The sequence below is a fragment of the Fomitiporia mediterranea genome, assembly GCF_000271605.1.
Source record: "Fomitiporia mediterranea MF3/22 unplaced genomic scaffold FOMMEscaffold_6, whole genome shotgun sequence".
NCBI classification, from domain to species: Eukaryota; Fungi; Basidiomycota; class Agaricomycetes; order Hymenochaetales; family Hymenochaetaceae; genus Fomitiporia; species Fomitiporia mediterranea.
Window position 1 is genome coordinate 1,730,618 of NW_006760391.1, and position 13,871 is coordinate 1,744,488.

Below are 13,871 nucleotides of genomic sequence, written 5' to 3' on the forward strand. Positions count from 1 at the left end.
AATTTTATTCGATGCATATTCACATGAGACGGATACAAGTACAGTATCGGTAGCGGGGTCAATCACACTAGGATGAACATGAAGATGCTGTCACCATTGAATGGGGCTCAGCAGTGAAGGAATTCCTGGAAAAAAAACCTCGAAAGCTCCTATTCATCTTCCAGCTCAAATCCTTCAAGTTCAGCAATTTCCTTCTTCAACTTCTCTGCTCGCTTTCTGGTGAACGGGTCTGGATGCTCCAAAGCTGCATGATAGGCCTGCCATTTTTCTGCCAACAACCGGTGCTTCCGCTCTTCATGCTGAAGCTTGGATGCAGCTGCTTCTCTCAAATTACGTTCACGCTCCATCAACATTCGTTCCTCCTCTCTCCGGCTCGTCTCCTGCTTTGTTGAAGCGAAATTTCGTACAGCCTCACCGAGGATTTCTTCTATGCCGGTCAAGGAGTCCTCGATCTTGATCTTCTTCTTCCGGGTCTTAATATTTGTATCTTCCTCTTCATCTTCAGTCTCCACAGGCTTTTCAGAACTGACATCAAACATCTTTCTGATGTTAGGATGGTCCCGAGCCCTGTAAAAAATAAATTAGTAAAAAATAGAATAAAAAACGTAAAATTGAGACTTACACTTCGTCAAGCATCTGAAAAAGTTCAGATTGCTCAAAGGCATCTAACTGTGCCTCAGAAAATTGAGGAGCAGACTTGCTCCTTCCTCTCTTCTTCCTTTTAGATTCTCCTTCGTCTTCTATCTGGACCTGAGAGAGGTCTAACTGGTCCAGCTTAAATTCATCACCATCGCCTCCTCCTGTATGCTCCTGCCGAGCTACAACTGCAGCATACAGGGCAAAAGTACGATTCCAGCAAGACCTGACTTGTTCAGGAGACTTGCTTGGAAGAATCCGTTGGGAAATCTACAGGACAGTAAGACGATTGATAAGGTCCTTAGTGTACATATCTTGTAGTTTAATTGATACGCACCTGCTGAAAGTATTGACCTTGTTTTACCTTGAAATCTGGCCACCGGGTAGAGTCTATACAGTATGATACCACCTTCTTCTTGTCATCGTCTGTCCATACAGCCCTTTCGGCAGTCGTCTTGATATCAGCAGCAGTCTTGAGGTTTTCATCCATATCTTCGATTTCATCGTCAGATTTGCCTACTTGTCGAGCATTGACACCGGACTTGGATCCTTGACCCTTCTTCTTTTGCTTTCCTGTCTCTTTCCTGCTTCCTTTGTCCTTTTTTGCTTGCTTTGCCTTTCCTTTGCCTTTAAAGTCTTAAAAGATATGTAAGTAGTGTAGAAATTACAAATAATCATGAATTTACGTACCTGGTGCTGGAATAACCTCTGGCTCATCACTACTCAACTCTGCATCCAATATCTTATCCAAAACTCGTCCCCCAGCTCTTCTTGGTGAGATTCGGTGCCCCTGACTGTCTACAAGAAAGTTTTGTGTAGGAGTTTCTTGCATTCTCACCGAGGGTTGGTTTGTTGGAGTAGATGCATAGTTTGGCATTACTGGAGTATTGTGAGAGTAGAATTGGCCTGGATAAAATAACTGGGTTGTAGGCTGGGATTGGTGAGGGAAAACTTGATTTGGAGTCTGTAGTCTTTGCTGCCCATGGCCATACATAAATCCGGAGTGTATATAGTTAGGATTGAATGGCTGTGGAGCCATAGTAGGAGGTGTAGGAGTAGGAGATTGGTGCTGGGATTGCTCAGCTCCAATAGAAAGAGTATTTCTGTTGTCTATTTCATGCATATGTTGGTCTGTAGGCTCCATGTCGACGGTGAGACACAAGAAAATAGAGTAGAAATGTGCATTTTCCTTCAAAATCTCTATATTAGGTCTGCTTACTCTATTTACACTTTTGATTGTCCGATGGAATGATGGATCTGCGCTACTTAAGGTGCTCATTTCTTAGCTGTATTTCTCTCCCTGTATTTACCGGTTCCTACTCTCTTCCGACTCCCGGTGACGTGCCGGGGAACAAAATACAGAGCATCAAAAACAAGAATTGAGCACAGCTATCAGGCGCTGAAAACAGCCGATCGTAGAGAGGAATTGAAGATCCACATGTTGCATCGCCACCGAGTAGATGAAAAGATCACGTGCTCAGAGACATCTAAAATCAGTAACATACTTAATAATAATAATATCGTCCACCACTTACAGCGCTGCAATTTCGTCAACACCTTCGCACTCCTCAAAATTGATGTGCAATACTCCTGTGAACGGACAAATAATCTCAGTCGGTACACATACGAGCATCTGAACAACACAATAGGCATGGACCGTCCTTCACATCTGGCCATCATCCTTGACCTGTCCCCGACCCAATGGCATCTGTCCTCTCTTCCAAAGAACGCATATCCTCTTTCATTCAAGTCGTTTCTCGCACAAACTCTCGCGTTTCTAAACTCCCATCTGGCACTGAAGCATGAGAACACGCTCGCTGTGTATGGTGCATTTCCTGGAAAGAGGTGCGCTTCTTACTAACAAGTCACCATTACCTTGAGTGTTTATGTTTCGCGTATTCGTGTCTGCTTATGCAGTGTTCTTCTATATTCTTCGATGGATCACAAACCTGAAGGCGTAGACGATAGTATAGCGGATCCGAATACATACTTGCCGTTCAAGGTCGTTGACACTGCTGTAACGAAGAGGATTAGTGAAGAGCTAGACGCGATGTCAGATTTTGATGAAGAGGGTAAGCTAAATACTTGGGATATCTATCGTATTTTAATTAGCTAATCAATGTTGAAAGCACCATGTCAGCTTGTCGGAGCATTAACGAAGGCGTTATGCCGTACGGGACACCCTTTTCTCAAACCTTAATTTGCTTGACGAACGAGCTGTGATAGATATCAACCGTCTCGTGAATCCAACTGCTACCAGCATTGACTCAGACGTGCCTGTTGTACCACCAGAACCTCGAATTGTCATTCTCTCAGTCTCGCCAGACCTATCGACATCCTATATTCCTCTCATGAACAGTATATTTTCTGCTCAAAAACTTGTGAGTTAATAGCTTTTACTAATAGTGTAAGGACTTCACGAGTGACCCAACTTGCCTTCGACGTGCAGAAAGTTGCAATAGATGTTTGCAAGATATATGGGCCCGATGCGGTGTTCCTACAGCAAGCGGCGCATTTGACCGGAGGATCATACATTTATCTTGAAAGACGGGATGCCCTACTGCAACACCTTCTGGTATGCCTCAAATGGTGTTTTTCATTTTACACAATCATCGTCATTGTGATTGTTTTATCATTCAGATGACCTTCCTACCGACGCCATCTATACGACAACTTATCGCAGTTCCTACGCAAGACAAAATAGACTTCCGAGCTGCATGCTTTTGCCATAAAACAATTGTGGACATTGGATTTGTCTGCTCAGTTTGCTTATCCAGTACGCCTTTCAAAGTTGAGAGCATTTTAACTAAAGATAAATACTGATTTCCACCTTTGCTTCGCAGTCTTTTGTCAGCCAGTTCCTGTCTGTTCAACATGCCGGTACGTATTAATCACTTCTTCACATCTCTTATTTTTACATGAATACTCCCGATATGATGTGGTCCCTTTTTGCTGGGCTCACTCTCTTTTCACCGTAAACACCCGAGCAATTCTATTCGCTCAACCCACTTTCCGGAACCCCGCGTTCCTTCACACATCTCCACATCTCCTCGAAACGATCTTCCCCACAATTCCATTCTTCCTTGCACGATCGTAATCTAATCTAAATTGGCTTAACATGCTTTAATCTTCAGGACGAAATTCCCGATCAAGAGTTTACAACGGTTAAACGCTTCTCGTCCGACGCCGCCTCCAGGTCAGCGAGCTTCTTCTGTAGTACCTTCTGGAGCGCGGACGCCCGTTACGCCTGCAGGTGGCGGTACTGGAACTCCGCGCCCTACTGCACCCAGTGCGTTGAGCTCTAGCTTGACGCTTGGTGTTGGCTCAATGAGTCTAGGATCGTCAGATAATATACGAACGAATGGTTCTGTTAGCACGGCGAGTGGGAACGCTACACCTAACTCGAGCGGGTCAGGGCCAGGGTAACATTACGGAATGGCGTGGTGGGTGGTATAAAAGGTGCCGCCGGGAAGGAGATTAAGCAAAGGAGATACCATTGTTGTCGTAGTGATGAATGTGGACACTTGTGGGTGTCGAATCTTCGTCTTGGATAGCGGGTGATTTCGGAGCAGGTGGCACGGATGCGGGGAAGGAGATAGAAGGAAGAAGGAGAAGACCGGGGAGCCAGTCGCGTTTCGTTGTTTGACTTCCTACCCCGGGCACAGCTAATGAATAGCATCCTAGTCCCTGGTAGAGAAAGATTCGCGTTGATCAAGTTCGCCGCAGAAGATCAGTGGTGTAGATCGTTCCGTCGCTCTCCCGTCGTCATTGTCCCGTCGTGGCTGTACTGTTTTAGGTAGTCCCGGTCAATTCGGTCGTGTGCACTTGCGTCTTTCTTTTCTGTTTTGTGTCTTTTTTGTTTGTGTCATTTTAAGCAAACGACGGTACGCGGAACGCCCCATGGATCTTTCCAGACATGTGTCTTTTGCACCCGCCCATCTGATAACATGATTTGCTCCACCTCGTTGCTTTGATCGTGACCAACTTCGAGAGCGATGAGTCCACCGGGCTTGACGAGTTGATGACGTACGAGCTCTGCGATTTTTCTGTAGAATGTGAGTCCTCGTCCGTCGTTTGCCACGTCGAGCTTGGGATCACCAAGTAGTGCACGTAGGTCTTCGTAGTCCTTGACAGACGATGGCAGTGCTTTGTATTCGTCCAGCGGTATGTATGGTGGATTGGAAGTTAACACGTCGAATGAACGCCAGCCAAGTTCTTTCAAGATTTTCGGGAAATTGTCTTGTAGAATATCCGCTTGAAGGAATGAAATAGTATTGTCTTCTGAACGGGTTGCTTTTTTCTCCGAGACACGGACCCCAACTTGGTCTGCATTCTCTTTCGCCAGGGCGACAGCTTCAGAAGCAACGTCAACAGCGAGAGTACGGACGCTTCCAGCTGGCCAGAGGTGACACAGAAGTAATGGAATGCAGCCTGTGCCTGTACACAGATCCAGCAACTTGAGTGGTGCCTGACGTGTTGGTGAGACTCGCTGCGCGAGACGGAGTGTCCAGTCCTCCGTTTCAGGACGCGGGATGAGGACCGGCGGACGTACGTGTAGCTCTAACGGACCGAAAGGCTGCGTTCCTAAGCACATCAAAAAACAAAAATAAATATGTACAAAGTTAGAAATCACAAAGAGTTGTTGTAAAAAATGAATGTGACTGAATTGCGGTCATCCGCCGACGTACCTAGTATGTACTGTACAGGTTCTCCGCTTATTCTACGTTTGAGCATGAGTTGGAGTCTATCTTCCGTTTTTGCCAGATCTCGCATCCATCTGGATTCCTGTTGTGCTTGACTGCGGCCCAGGATCCGAGCCAGCTGCTCAAGGAGACCGGACACAGTATGCCGGGAAGTCATAAAGTCATGCGACACGACACGTTTGGGGGGAGATGATTCAATGAATGAACGAATGGATTCTGATATGAAGTTTTTTTAGCGATTAGAGCAGCGGAGGAGTATAACCTTTGTGGGTAATAAATTTGCCTTATATGGTACGATGGGTTGGGTATTGACGGATAAATATGGCGTCGGTCGGTCTGGGACTGCGAATGTGGGACAGGAAGAGAAAAGGAAGGCGGATAGATAGCGGGAATGAATGGGAAAGATATAATTGAAATGCAGGGAGATCTCTTGGGGAAGCCTGAGCCAGGAGAGCCTAGAGGACCTTGCGGGTTGATCGCACACTCAAAAACGGCACCGTTTATGTAACGCCTCTCACATCCTCATCCTTCTCCTTCCAACCGCACAGCGCCTGTTTGTCCACTGCCCTCGAGTTTCATCCCCGACGCCCTCGTCCTTCTCAACTCCATCCGCCGCCCCCGCCGCCCATGCAGAGCTATCCGCCTCTTCGTCCAGCAGAGCACCGCCCGCCTATCCTCCCCGCTCAGACATCCTCTTCTACGGACTCTTACCGTCTCCCTTCGTCCTCTACCGCGGGCCACCTTCCCACAATCCCCGTTATTGGATCTAGCGCCAACGCAGAAGCCGGCCCCTCCACCCTGGGGCCCAACGCGGGCAAGAGACGCATCGGCGTCGCGAATGCTAAGAAACGTCGCGCGACTAACGCAGGTGTCGATGACGGCACCGCGAACGAAGACGGCACACCGTCCCGACCGCCGACCAAACAACGGGATGGCCCCAAAAAGAAGAAAGCACAGCGCGCATGCGCACATTGCCAAAAGGCACATTTGACTTGTGATGATAGTACGTGCATTTACCTTGGTTGAACAGTACCACTCAAATTTCGCTCGCGGAGAGCTTGGATGCGGCCTTTACTTGGGACGGCCGCACTCTGTCTGCGTAACATTTAATCACTACTTCATTATCTCTTCGATTTCATGTCTTTATGCTTGTTTGCTGACATTGTATGTGTCGTATGCAGCTCGACCGTGCCAACGCTGCGTCAAGCGCGGTATGGCCGAAAAATGCGTTGAAGGGCATCGTAAGAAAGCGAAATACCTACTGGATGATGCTGAACTCGGTTCGTACTTAAAAATAACTTGTTAGATTACCCGTATTCTGAGCCATCTTATAGAGGCTTTAAAGAAGGGCAAGCCGATCTCACAAACTACTCCAGAAGGCTCCCAACCTCCACCCTCCGCTCCGCCAGGTACCGAATCTTTCCGATCTCCCTTGTATATTGAACAGAAGTAGCTGAGCATAATACTCCTAAAGTGATGGAACAGTTTCCGAGCAATGATTTATACTTCAACCTCCCGATGGATCAGAATTACAGCTTTGGTTCCGAGGCTGCGAATCTCGAGTACTCGAGTCTATCAGCTATCCTAGGGATGAACAACTTCAGCCCTGATCAGCCGTTCCTCACCTCGGAGACCCCTCCATCGACGTCCGTTGCGTATGGATCGCAGTTCGCAAACGCTGCATGGCCGGCTGAGCCGTCACCCCAACAGACGAACATCTCTCCACAAGCTCTCATGGGTGGACGGTCCGTCGGATACGATACAAGCTATGCTAGTCAACAACAACAGCAGCAGCAACAACAACAACAACAACAACAACAGAACGGCGGACAGTATATTCAAAATGGGCGATATGCTAACCAGGGCATGTTCGATAATGCTGGGGCATCAAATATCAGCATACAACAAAATGGTCGCGAACAACAGCAACTCCCAGTCCAGAATCTAACATCCGATACCGCCTATCCGCAATCAGATCTCTCGTTCGCAAGCCAGCAGTCATACATACAGCCATCCCCTCCCGTTGTAGCCCCATTACAGCAGCAACAGCAGCAGCGCTTGCCCACAAGTCAAGGTCCGAGCACGAGTGCGCCGCCGATTGCCCAGCGCTCAATGACGCAACAGACGAGCACGTCAACCGTTTCTCCACCCGATACAGACTCTCCAATGTCAACGGGTTCCTTAACTGAAGGGCAGACTACTCCTGCAATTGGGAGTGGCGAAACGCCGTCCGATGTGTACTCGACTGTTACGAAGCCATATAGCTATATTCAGAGCTACCAGTTCCTGATGGGCTTCTTGTATAAAAGGTATGACACAGTACTACATACATCAGCCTGGGCCGTACTCATCTGACCTGTATCCAAGCAGATTCTCTAAAAATGATATCCTACGCGTCATACGCGCTCTAGCCATCTACCGCCCATCTATGATTGCCCTCCAAGCGCCCATGTCTGCAGATGACTTTATATTTATGGAGAAGTGCCTTCGCCGTTCGCTCTTGGTGCGTATATCCCATTTAGCTCTTTAATTGATTGAGGGTTCCGGAGTTTACGCTGAAGTTTTTTGTTTTCCACGGTCTGATAGGAATTGGAGAAGTTGATTTCGTTTAGTGGTACTCCGACCGTTGTGTGGCGCCGGACAGGCGAGATATGTCTCGTTGGTGTTGAGTTTTGTCTCCTTACGGAGTGGAAGAAAGAGGACCTCGTTACTGGAAGGAAATATATCTACGAGGTTCGTCCTCTTCATTCATTCATTCAATAACTTCATACCAATCATAATCTTACCTAACCTTATTCTTTTTTTCCCGTTTAGCTCTTCGAAAGTCAATCCGTCATCGAGTACTGGGAGAAGTTCGCCTCGCATGCGTTCGAGAACACAGCAACGTCCGTATTTAGTCATTGTGTGCTTCTGAAACCGTCCGGGGAGCCTATACCGTGCACGTTTTGCTTTTCGATACGGAGAGATATATTTGATTTGCCGAGTCTCGTCATCGGTATGTGTTTTGACAAAGCCCTATCGTATTAGCACTTACCATGTGACTTTGACTTTTGTGGGGTTTGCATGTGAATTAGGGCAATGGCTACCTCTCATGTAATTTAACTTTAAGAAGGATTGACATTGTCACTTCCGCCAGACGGACATGAACCAAGAAGAAAAAAAGAAATTTAATTCCGTTATTTACATTTTTACTTTCCATATCACCACATTATTCTTTTCTTTTCTTTTATTATCTCTTCACTCCGTTTATGGTTCCTTTATCAGGTCCTGGAACGAGCTTCTTAACTTACTCATATACTTACTGTATGTTGCTCTTACACAAGTATACAGGCTGAGTACTGCTTTCTTTTGAAATTCACATTGTTTTTTACACTTTCTATCAGACACCCCCTTTCACCTTTGTGTTTATCCGCTTGTGTCCTTCCCTACTGTTCCCTGCATAACAGGAAAGCATGCAGTTCCTCCTTTTTCACGTGAGTTTCTGATGCATGATGCAAGGATGGATGCAAATAGTGGAGCAATGGGATAAATATGATTAGACGGCAATGTCAAAGTCAAGTATCTGCAGGCAAATAAAGAACAGATCTAATTTAGCCTGAATCCAAGAGAAAAGTCAGAGAAGAGGAAGAAATGTATCGTAGAAGTATCCAACCCCAACAACAAACACCTGCCACCACCAACCTTCCACATCACTTTTTTTTATAACATTTCTGTAGTCTACAAATCTATACAAAATCTGCAAGTCCAGACTCGCAAATATTTCTAAATCGCAATCGTAATGATTATGCACAAATGAAAGTAAATAAATAAATATACAACGAGAAAATATCGCACATAAAATATGCAAAAACGTCCTCGCTTAGAACAGCCATGAGATGAACGTCCTATAGAACCAGTTGCCATCGGCAGTGCTGCCTTTCTCAGCTTGTGCGGCGAGGAACGCCTCTTCTTCCTTATCAATCTCGTCCTTACCAGAGAAAAGGTCTGCCTCTTCTGGTTGAACTCTCAAGCCACGATGTGTAATCTTACACCCAAAGATGAGGATGATGTATAGCGGGATGCCGATATAACCCGTCACGAAGTTCTTCACATAAAAAGTTGCCGTACTTCGCACTGTGCACAAATGCATCGTAGTTTTTGAATATCGAAATGATAACACAGAACCCAAGCGCAATGTACGATCCCCCCATACACCGAAGGGTGCGACGTATGGCAGATCCTGATCACGGAGTCCCTGAGCCTTACGTGCACGGCAGAAGTAAATATGTGTAACGAGGATTGATATCCAAGTGAGCAACCCAAAAATCGTAATCACATTCGTGAAGTACAAAAATACTTGCTTAGAGTCATCCGAAACATCCATGAATGCAAGCAACGAAGGCCGCTGACAACCCAAGCGCATAGATAGGAACACCACGCTTGTCCGTGCGTGCAAAGATACTCGGTGCGCTACCTGCGCACGCAAGACCGAAGAGTGTTCGTGATGCAACATACAGGTCCGAGTTACTTGCGGCGGAAAAAACGAAGAGGAGGATACATCCATTGAGAATACCGGGGAGTATCTTGATGCCCGAAATTTGGATGGCCACAACGAAGGGTGATGCCGCTGCACTGTTCGACTTGGTGGTGGCGAAAGCGAGTTCCTTGGAGTTGTATGGAACGAGCATGCCGAGCAAGAATACAGAGAGGACGTAGAAGAAAAGGATACGGTAGAACGTGAGACGGATCGCATGAGGAATTGTGCGACATGGGTTTTGAGCCTCACCGACAGTGACTCCGACGAGCTTTGTGCCAAGGAATGCGAGAGTCGTAACAGTCATAACGGATCAGAATGCAAGGAAGCGACCAGCCGCCCCATCTAAAGCCAGAAGGGGAAGTGTAAGTATAATTCAACCTTGCAGGAAGTTTACTTGTAATGACAGACCTTCAATATATGTATTGAATGCCCCTGGATTTTTCCAGGACCTGAACCCTTTGCGATCGTGGTCCGGAACACCACCGAGTGCAAGGATAAAACTAAGTAGAACGAGGCCGACGATAATCACAACCTTGACACTACTCAGCCAGAACTCGAACTCTCCAAAGAAGCTGATCCCGAAATAATTGATGCATACAATCACCACAAGGAATATTACGATGAATACACCCGGGTTGACCCTTTCGTGCGGAACCCAGTATTGAAGGACGAGGGCTGCAGCAGTTAATTAGTTCGGGCATACATGATATACTTGAACCAATACATGTAGCCGAGGGCAAACCCGAGCGCCGGGTCGCAGAACCGAGTTGCATAACCGGTGAAACCAGATGGGAGAGGGAGCCATGCAGCCATTTCTCCGAGTGCACACATGACGATATACACGAGGAAACCGATAAACGCGTACGATCTATGAAAGCTAGTTAGACCGAAGCCATGAGCGCCCACGTGTATGCAACTCACATAAGCACTGGTGCAGGGCCAGCTCTTGCGAGAGCTGCTCCACTAAGAGGGATGGATGTCAATCCGGTCCGCAAAATTCACGTCGAGCAACTAGAGATTTGAGCACGGCCGTTGCGATAATGAGACCATTGCCGATAGCACCACCGATGGCAATCATAGTGATATGTCGTGACTTGAGGCCGCGATGAAGATGGCCTTCCGACGTCAGAGCATGTCCTGGCATATGACAGACCCTCTCGACAGCTCTGACCGCCATTGACGCGCCATAATCCTTGTTCTTGTCAAAGGAGCTCTGCGAGCTCGAGTCTCTGTTAACCTTCTCTCTCTTCCAGGTGGGCATGGCATCGAGAGAGTGTGATAGGAGTAGAGGGAGGAGAGACGAAGACCTTGAGCCTATGCATCGCGTTATGGCAAAGCAAGATAACTGTACTCCAAAAAAGTGATAAGAAATTTCATGAAGACGATGACCCGTCCGCCAGTGCAACGCGCATCCATTGGCGAGGGATGGAACCTGATCCTGCTAACAATATTTCTGTCAGCACCTTTCTCGAATGCTCAAAAGTAGAGTTTGAGTTTTATCTCTTTGCTTTTTTTTTTGCTCCTTTCTTGATTTCCGTACTTGCCTCCTGTTAGATACCCCCACCGCTTCAGGGACATGAAAGGTCATTTGCAAACAATGTCAATTTGAACCACCGAAGGTTACTGTAAATGCAGGGGGTGCGTCTTGAGCGATTCTTCTTCAAAGGTCAGGCTTGTACACCCCTGAGTTATTCTGCTTCCAATGGCCGGTGGCCCAGTATCAGTCAGTCTCGAGCTGGCTCAAGGGCAGCAACCCTTGCATATGACCTGGAAGAACTGATGTTATTAGTACATCTGGTTCACTTGTCTGTGTCAAACTTGATGCTGTTGATGCTGAGAATATTGTAGCAATAACTTACCATAGTGATATATGGCATAATAGTAAAAGGAAGGCATGATTCCGAAAACATAGGTTTTCAGTTTCAAATGCGTGAGAAAGGCCTCCCACTTTAGTATTGAATATATTCTCCTGAACTTGAATAAATCGTGGGTTCTAGCCACAATTCAACAAGAAACTGTTTGTATACAGTACCATAATATTTTATTTTGAAGGATCAGCCTTGCAGTTCTCATGAATGTCCAATTGTCTTCTGCTCGCTTCAAGTATGGATGACAGAATAGGGAATAAATATACGATTAGACGATAATGTCAAGTATTCACGAGCGAATGACGAAAGGTCTAATCTAGTCCGAATCTGAAAAAAAGACGAGTAAAGTAAAAGGTAAAAGAAGAAAAGTATCCAACAACAAACACATCCCAACCCTCTACAACGCCTCTCTCGCCCACAATACAATGCACACCCGCCACTTCCGCCCTCCTACCATCTCTCCCTTGCAAACAATTAAGACAATTAAACACCCACGGTACCAGCCTCAACCGCAGAATACTCGCTCTCGATACCGGGTTCCATGAAGCACGCGTGGAAGAGGATGACGAACGACGAAGCGCCAACAAGCCAGAAGAAGGTTCCGAGTGGGGAGGACCACCATAAGAGAGGGATACCGATGACGAAGAGTGCGATGTAGAGTGTCTTTTGGGTGATGACTTGGTCGCCTACTTGCATTGGTTCGGGGGCTACGGGTGGGCGAATGAATTAGAGTTGGCGAGGAAATGAAGACGCAAGGTGGAGAGAAAGGTGTGGACGTACCGAATCTGTTAATTGCTGCGAAACCGCCGACAAGGAAGCCGATGGAGATGAGTAGAAGGGGGTTCGTTATCCTATTTCACATCTACTTTCAGCATCTAACTCGAAACGAGAAGAGAAACGAGCGCACAAAGCGTATACAGCCAAAATAGCGACGATAACTCCATAATTCCCTAAATTCATTAATCACATTTTCAGAATGAAATGAAACGTAGGTGTGCGAGCTGAATGGGTGGGCTCACCAGAGAAGTATCGAGTGTTATAAGAGATTCTCTACAGTAACACAACATAACATAACATAAAAGGGAATTAGCAAATGTAAGGAATTTGAGAAGAAGTGTCGCCACGCACAGAAATAGCCTGGTTCCCGTCCTGTGGACGTGACAAGCGATGATGGTCGAAGAACTCGGTAGGAGGGCGAAGGGCGCTCAAGCGTGTTTCCTATATTGAATCAGGTCCATAATACAAGCATCCATAGGAACATTCGTTGAGCCAATTTTACTTAATAATAAGAAAATAAAAAGTATGCAGGACTTACCCGGAAGCCCTTGATAGTATCCGTAACGCGTACGAGGTGTTCCATAGCGTATTGGTTTACGAGAGGTTTACCGTAGAAAGAAGGAAAGGCTGAAGATGATGTTGAGTGTAAAATACCGAAGAGAAAAGGAGTTGGCGCAGATGAGGCGGTATAATAAGGATACGTGTCGGTGCTGCTGCGTTGTACTGTACTGCGGACCTGCGGCGATGGGCTATGAGCGTGACTGTGACTGACGCGCGTACACTTCCTGAACTGAAATTCTATTATGCTACGAGTCTAGGCACGCGTCTCATTCATTAACTGCGATCTCGCGCTCACCCGTCTCTCCTGTCTAACGTCTAGACTCTTAACAAACAAACAAAGGAGGAAAGAGAAAGGGAAGACGGACAGAGAAATAATGATCCGCCGTCAACCAACGCTTATCGCCCTGACCGAAAACGACGTCTCGGACGTGCGCGACTTCCTTGATCGTATACGCGCATCCAGGGAAGAACAGCAACGTCGTGCGCAGCCACCTCCCCCGTCGACAAGTGGTGTTAGTGGAATGAACTCTACTTCTTCTGGTGCTTCGTCTTCTACGAGCACGACTATAACTGGTTTGGGTCTGGGTCCGGGTCCGAGCTCGGCGGCGGGTTCGATGACGACTGCTGCCGCTGAGACTGCTGGTGCGAGGAGTAAAGAGGAGCGGTTGGGTCTGCGGTGACGTTTACTCTAGTGGAAGTGGAAGTATGGACAGAACCCTTGGTTGTTGGTATGAGCTCTCTTTTCACACGTTTCGCTGTACAAAATGTGTAATGCATGCAATTATATACAGTTCAAATATGAAGTTATAC

At 46.8% G+C, this 13,871-nt stretch overlaps 8 protein-coding genes across 8 annotated transcripts; 3 read left to right on the forward strand and 5 right to left on the reverse strand.

Moving 5' to 3' along the window:
• Positions 1-149: 149 nt before the first annotated feature.
• Positions 150-1,780, reverse strand: FOMMEDRAFT_156200 (uncharacterized protein; the record flags this gene model as incomplete). Its single annotated transcript, XM_007266492.1, has 4 exons — positions 150-567; positions 623-906; positions 974-1,272; positions 1,327-1,780. The coding sequence occupies 4 exons, from the start codon at positions 1,778-1,780 to the stop codon at positions 150-152; spliced, it is 1,455 nt and encodes a 484-aa protein (XP_007266554.1).
• A 507-nt stretch (positions 1,781-2,287) lies between these two features.
• FOMMEDRAFT_85527 (Tfb4-domain-containing protein) lies at positions 2,288-4,062 on the forward strand (the record flags this gene model as incomplete). The annotated part of the gene is made up of 8 exons (XM_007266493.1): positions 2,288-2,481; positions 2,554-2,708; positions 2,766-2,807; positions 2,863-3,017; positions 3,086-3,211; positions 3,277-3,412; positions 3,480-3,516; positions 3,771-4,062. 8 exons carry the CDS (start codon positions 2,288-2,290, stop codon positions 4,060-4,062), a joined length of 1,137 nt encoding a protein of 378 aa, XP_007266555.1.
• Positions 4,063-4,501: 439 nt separating this feature from the next.
• On the reverse strand, positions 4,502-5,496 carry FOMMEDRAFT_84265 (S-adenosyl-L-methionine-dependent methyltransferase; the record flags this gene model as incomplete). Its single annotated transcript, XM_007266494.1, has 2 exons — positions 4,502-5,220; positions 5,325-5,496. The coding sequence occupies 2 exons, from the start codon at positions 5,494-5,496 to the stop codon at positions 4,502-4,504; spliced, it is 891 nt and encodes a 296-aa protein (XP_007266556.1).
• Positions 5,497-5,931: 435 nt separating this feature from the next.
• Positions 5,932-8,728, forward strand: FOMMEDRAFT_107852 (uncharacterized protein). Its single transcript, XM_007266495.1, has 8 exons — positions 5,932-6,342; positions 6,521-6,619; positions 6,674-6,748; positions 6,814-7,648; positions 7,710-7,842; positions 7,926-8,072; positions 8,154-8,334; positions 8,414-8,728. Exons 1-8 carry the CDS (start codon positions 5,967-5,969, stop codon positions 8,434-8,436), a joined length of 1,869 nt encoding a protein of 622 aa, XP_007266557.1. The 5' UTR covers positions 5,932-5,966; the 3' UTR covers positions 8,437-8,728.
• Positions 8,729-9,198: 470 nt separating this feature from the next.
• Positions 9,199-10,006, reverse strand: FOMMEDRAFT_134044 (uncharacterized protein; the record flags this gene model as incomplete). The annotated part of the gene is made up of 3 exons (XM_007266496.1): positions 9,199-9,452; positions 9,519-9,678; positions 9,716-10,006. The coding sequence occupies 3 exons, from the start codon at positions 10,004-10,006 to the stop codon at positions 9,199-9,201; spliced, it is 705 nt and encodes a 234-aa protein (XP_007266558.1).
• A 222-nt stretch (positions 10,007-10,228) lies between these two features.
• FOMMEDRAFT_156205 (uncharacterized protein) lies at positions 10,229-11,116 on the reverse strand (the record flags this gene model as incomplete). The annotated part of the gene is made up of 4 exons (XM_007266497.1): positions 10,229-10,496; positions 10,559-10,723; positions 10,777-10,810; positions 10,858-11,116. The coding sequence occupies 4 exons, from the start codon at positions 11,114-11,116 to the stop codon at positions 10,229-10,231; spliced, it is 726 nt and encodes a 241-aa protein (XP_007266559.1).
• An 864-nt stretch (positions 11,117-11,980) lies between these two features.
• Positions 11,981-13,208, reverse strand: FOMMEDRAFT_20086 (ER to Golgi transport-related protein). The gene is made up of 6 exons (XM_007266498.1): positions 13,039-13,208; positions 12,852-12,941; positions 12,743-12,773; positions 12,631-12,673; positions 12,504-12,574; positions 11,981-12,430 (listed from the first exon to the last, which is right to left on the reverse strand). Exons 1-6 carry the CDS (start codon positions 13,081-13,083, stop codon positions 12,207-12,209), a joined length of 504 nt encoding a protein of 167 aa, XP_007266560.1. The 5' UTR covers positions 13,084-13,208; the 3' UTR covers positions 11,981-12,206.
• A 227-nt stretch (positions 13,209-13,435) lies between these two features.
• FOMMEDRAFT_156207 (uncharacterized protein) lies at positions 13,436-13,741 on the forward strand (the record flags this gene model as incomplete). Its single annotated transcript, XM_007266499.1, has 1 exon — positions 13,436-13,741. The coding sequence occupies one exon, from the start codon at positions 13,436-13,438 to the stop codon at positions 13,739-13,741; it is 306 nt and encodes a 101-aa protein (XP_007266561.1).
• Positions 13,742-13,871: the final 130 nt, after the last annotated feature.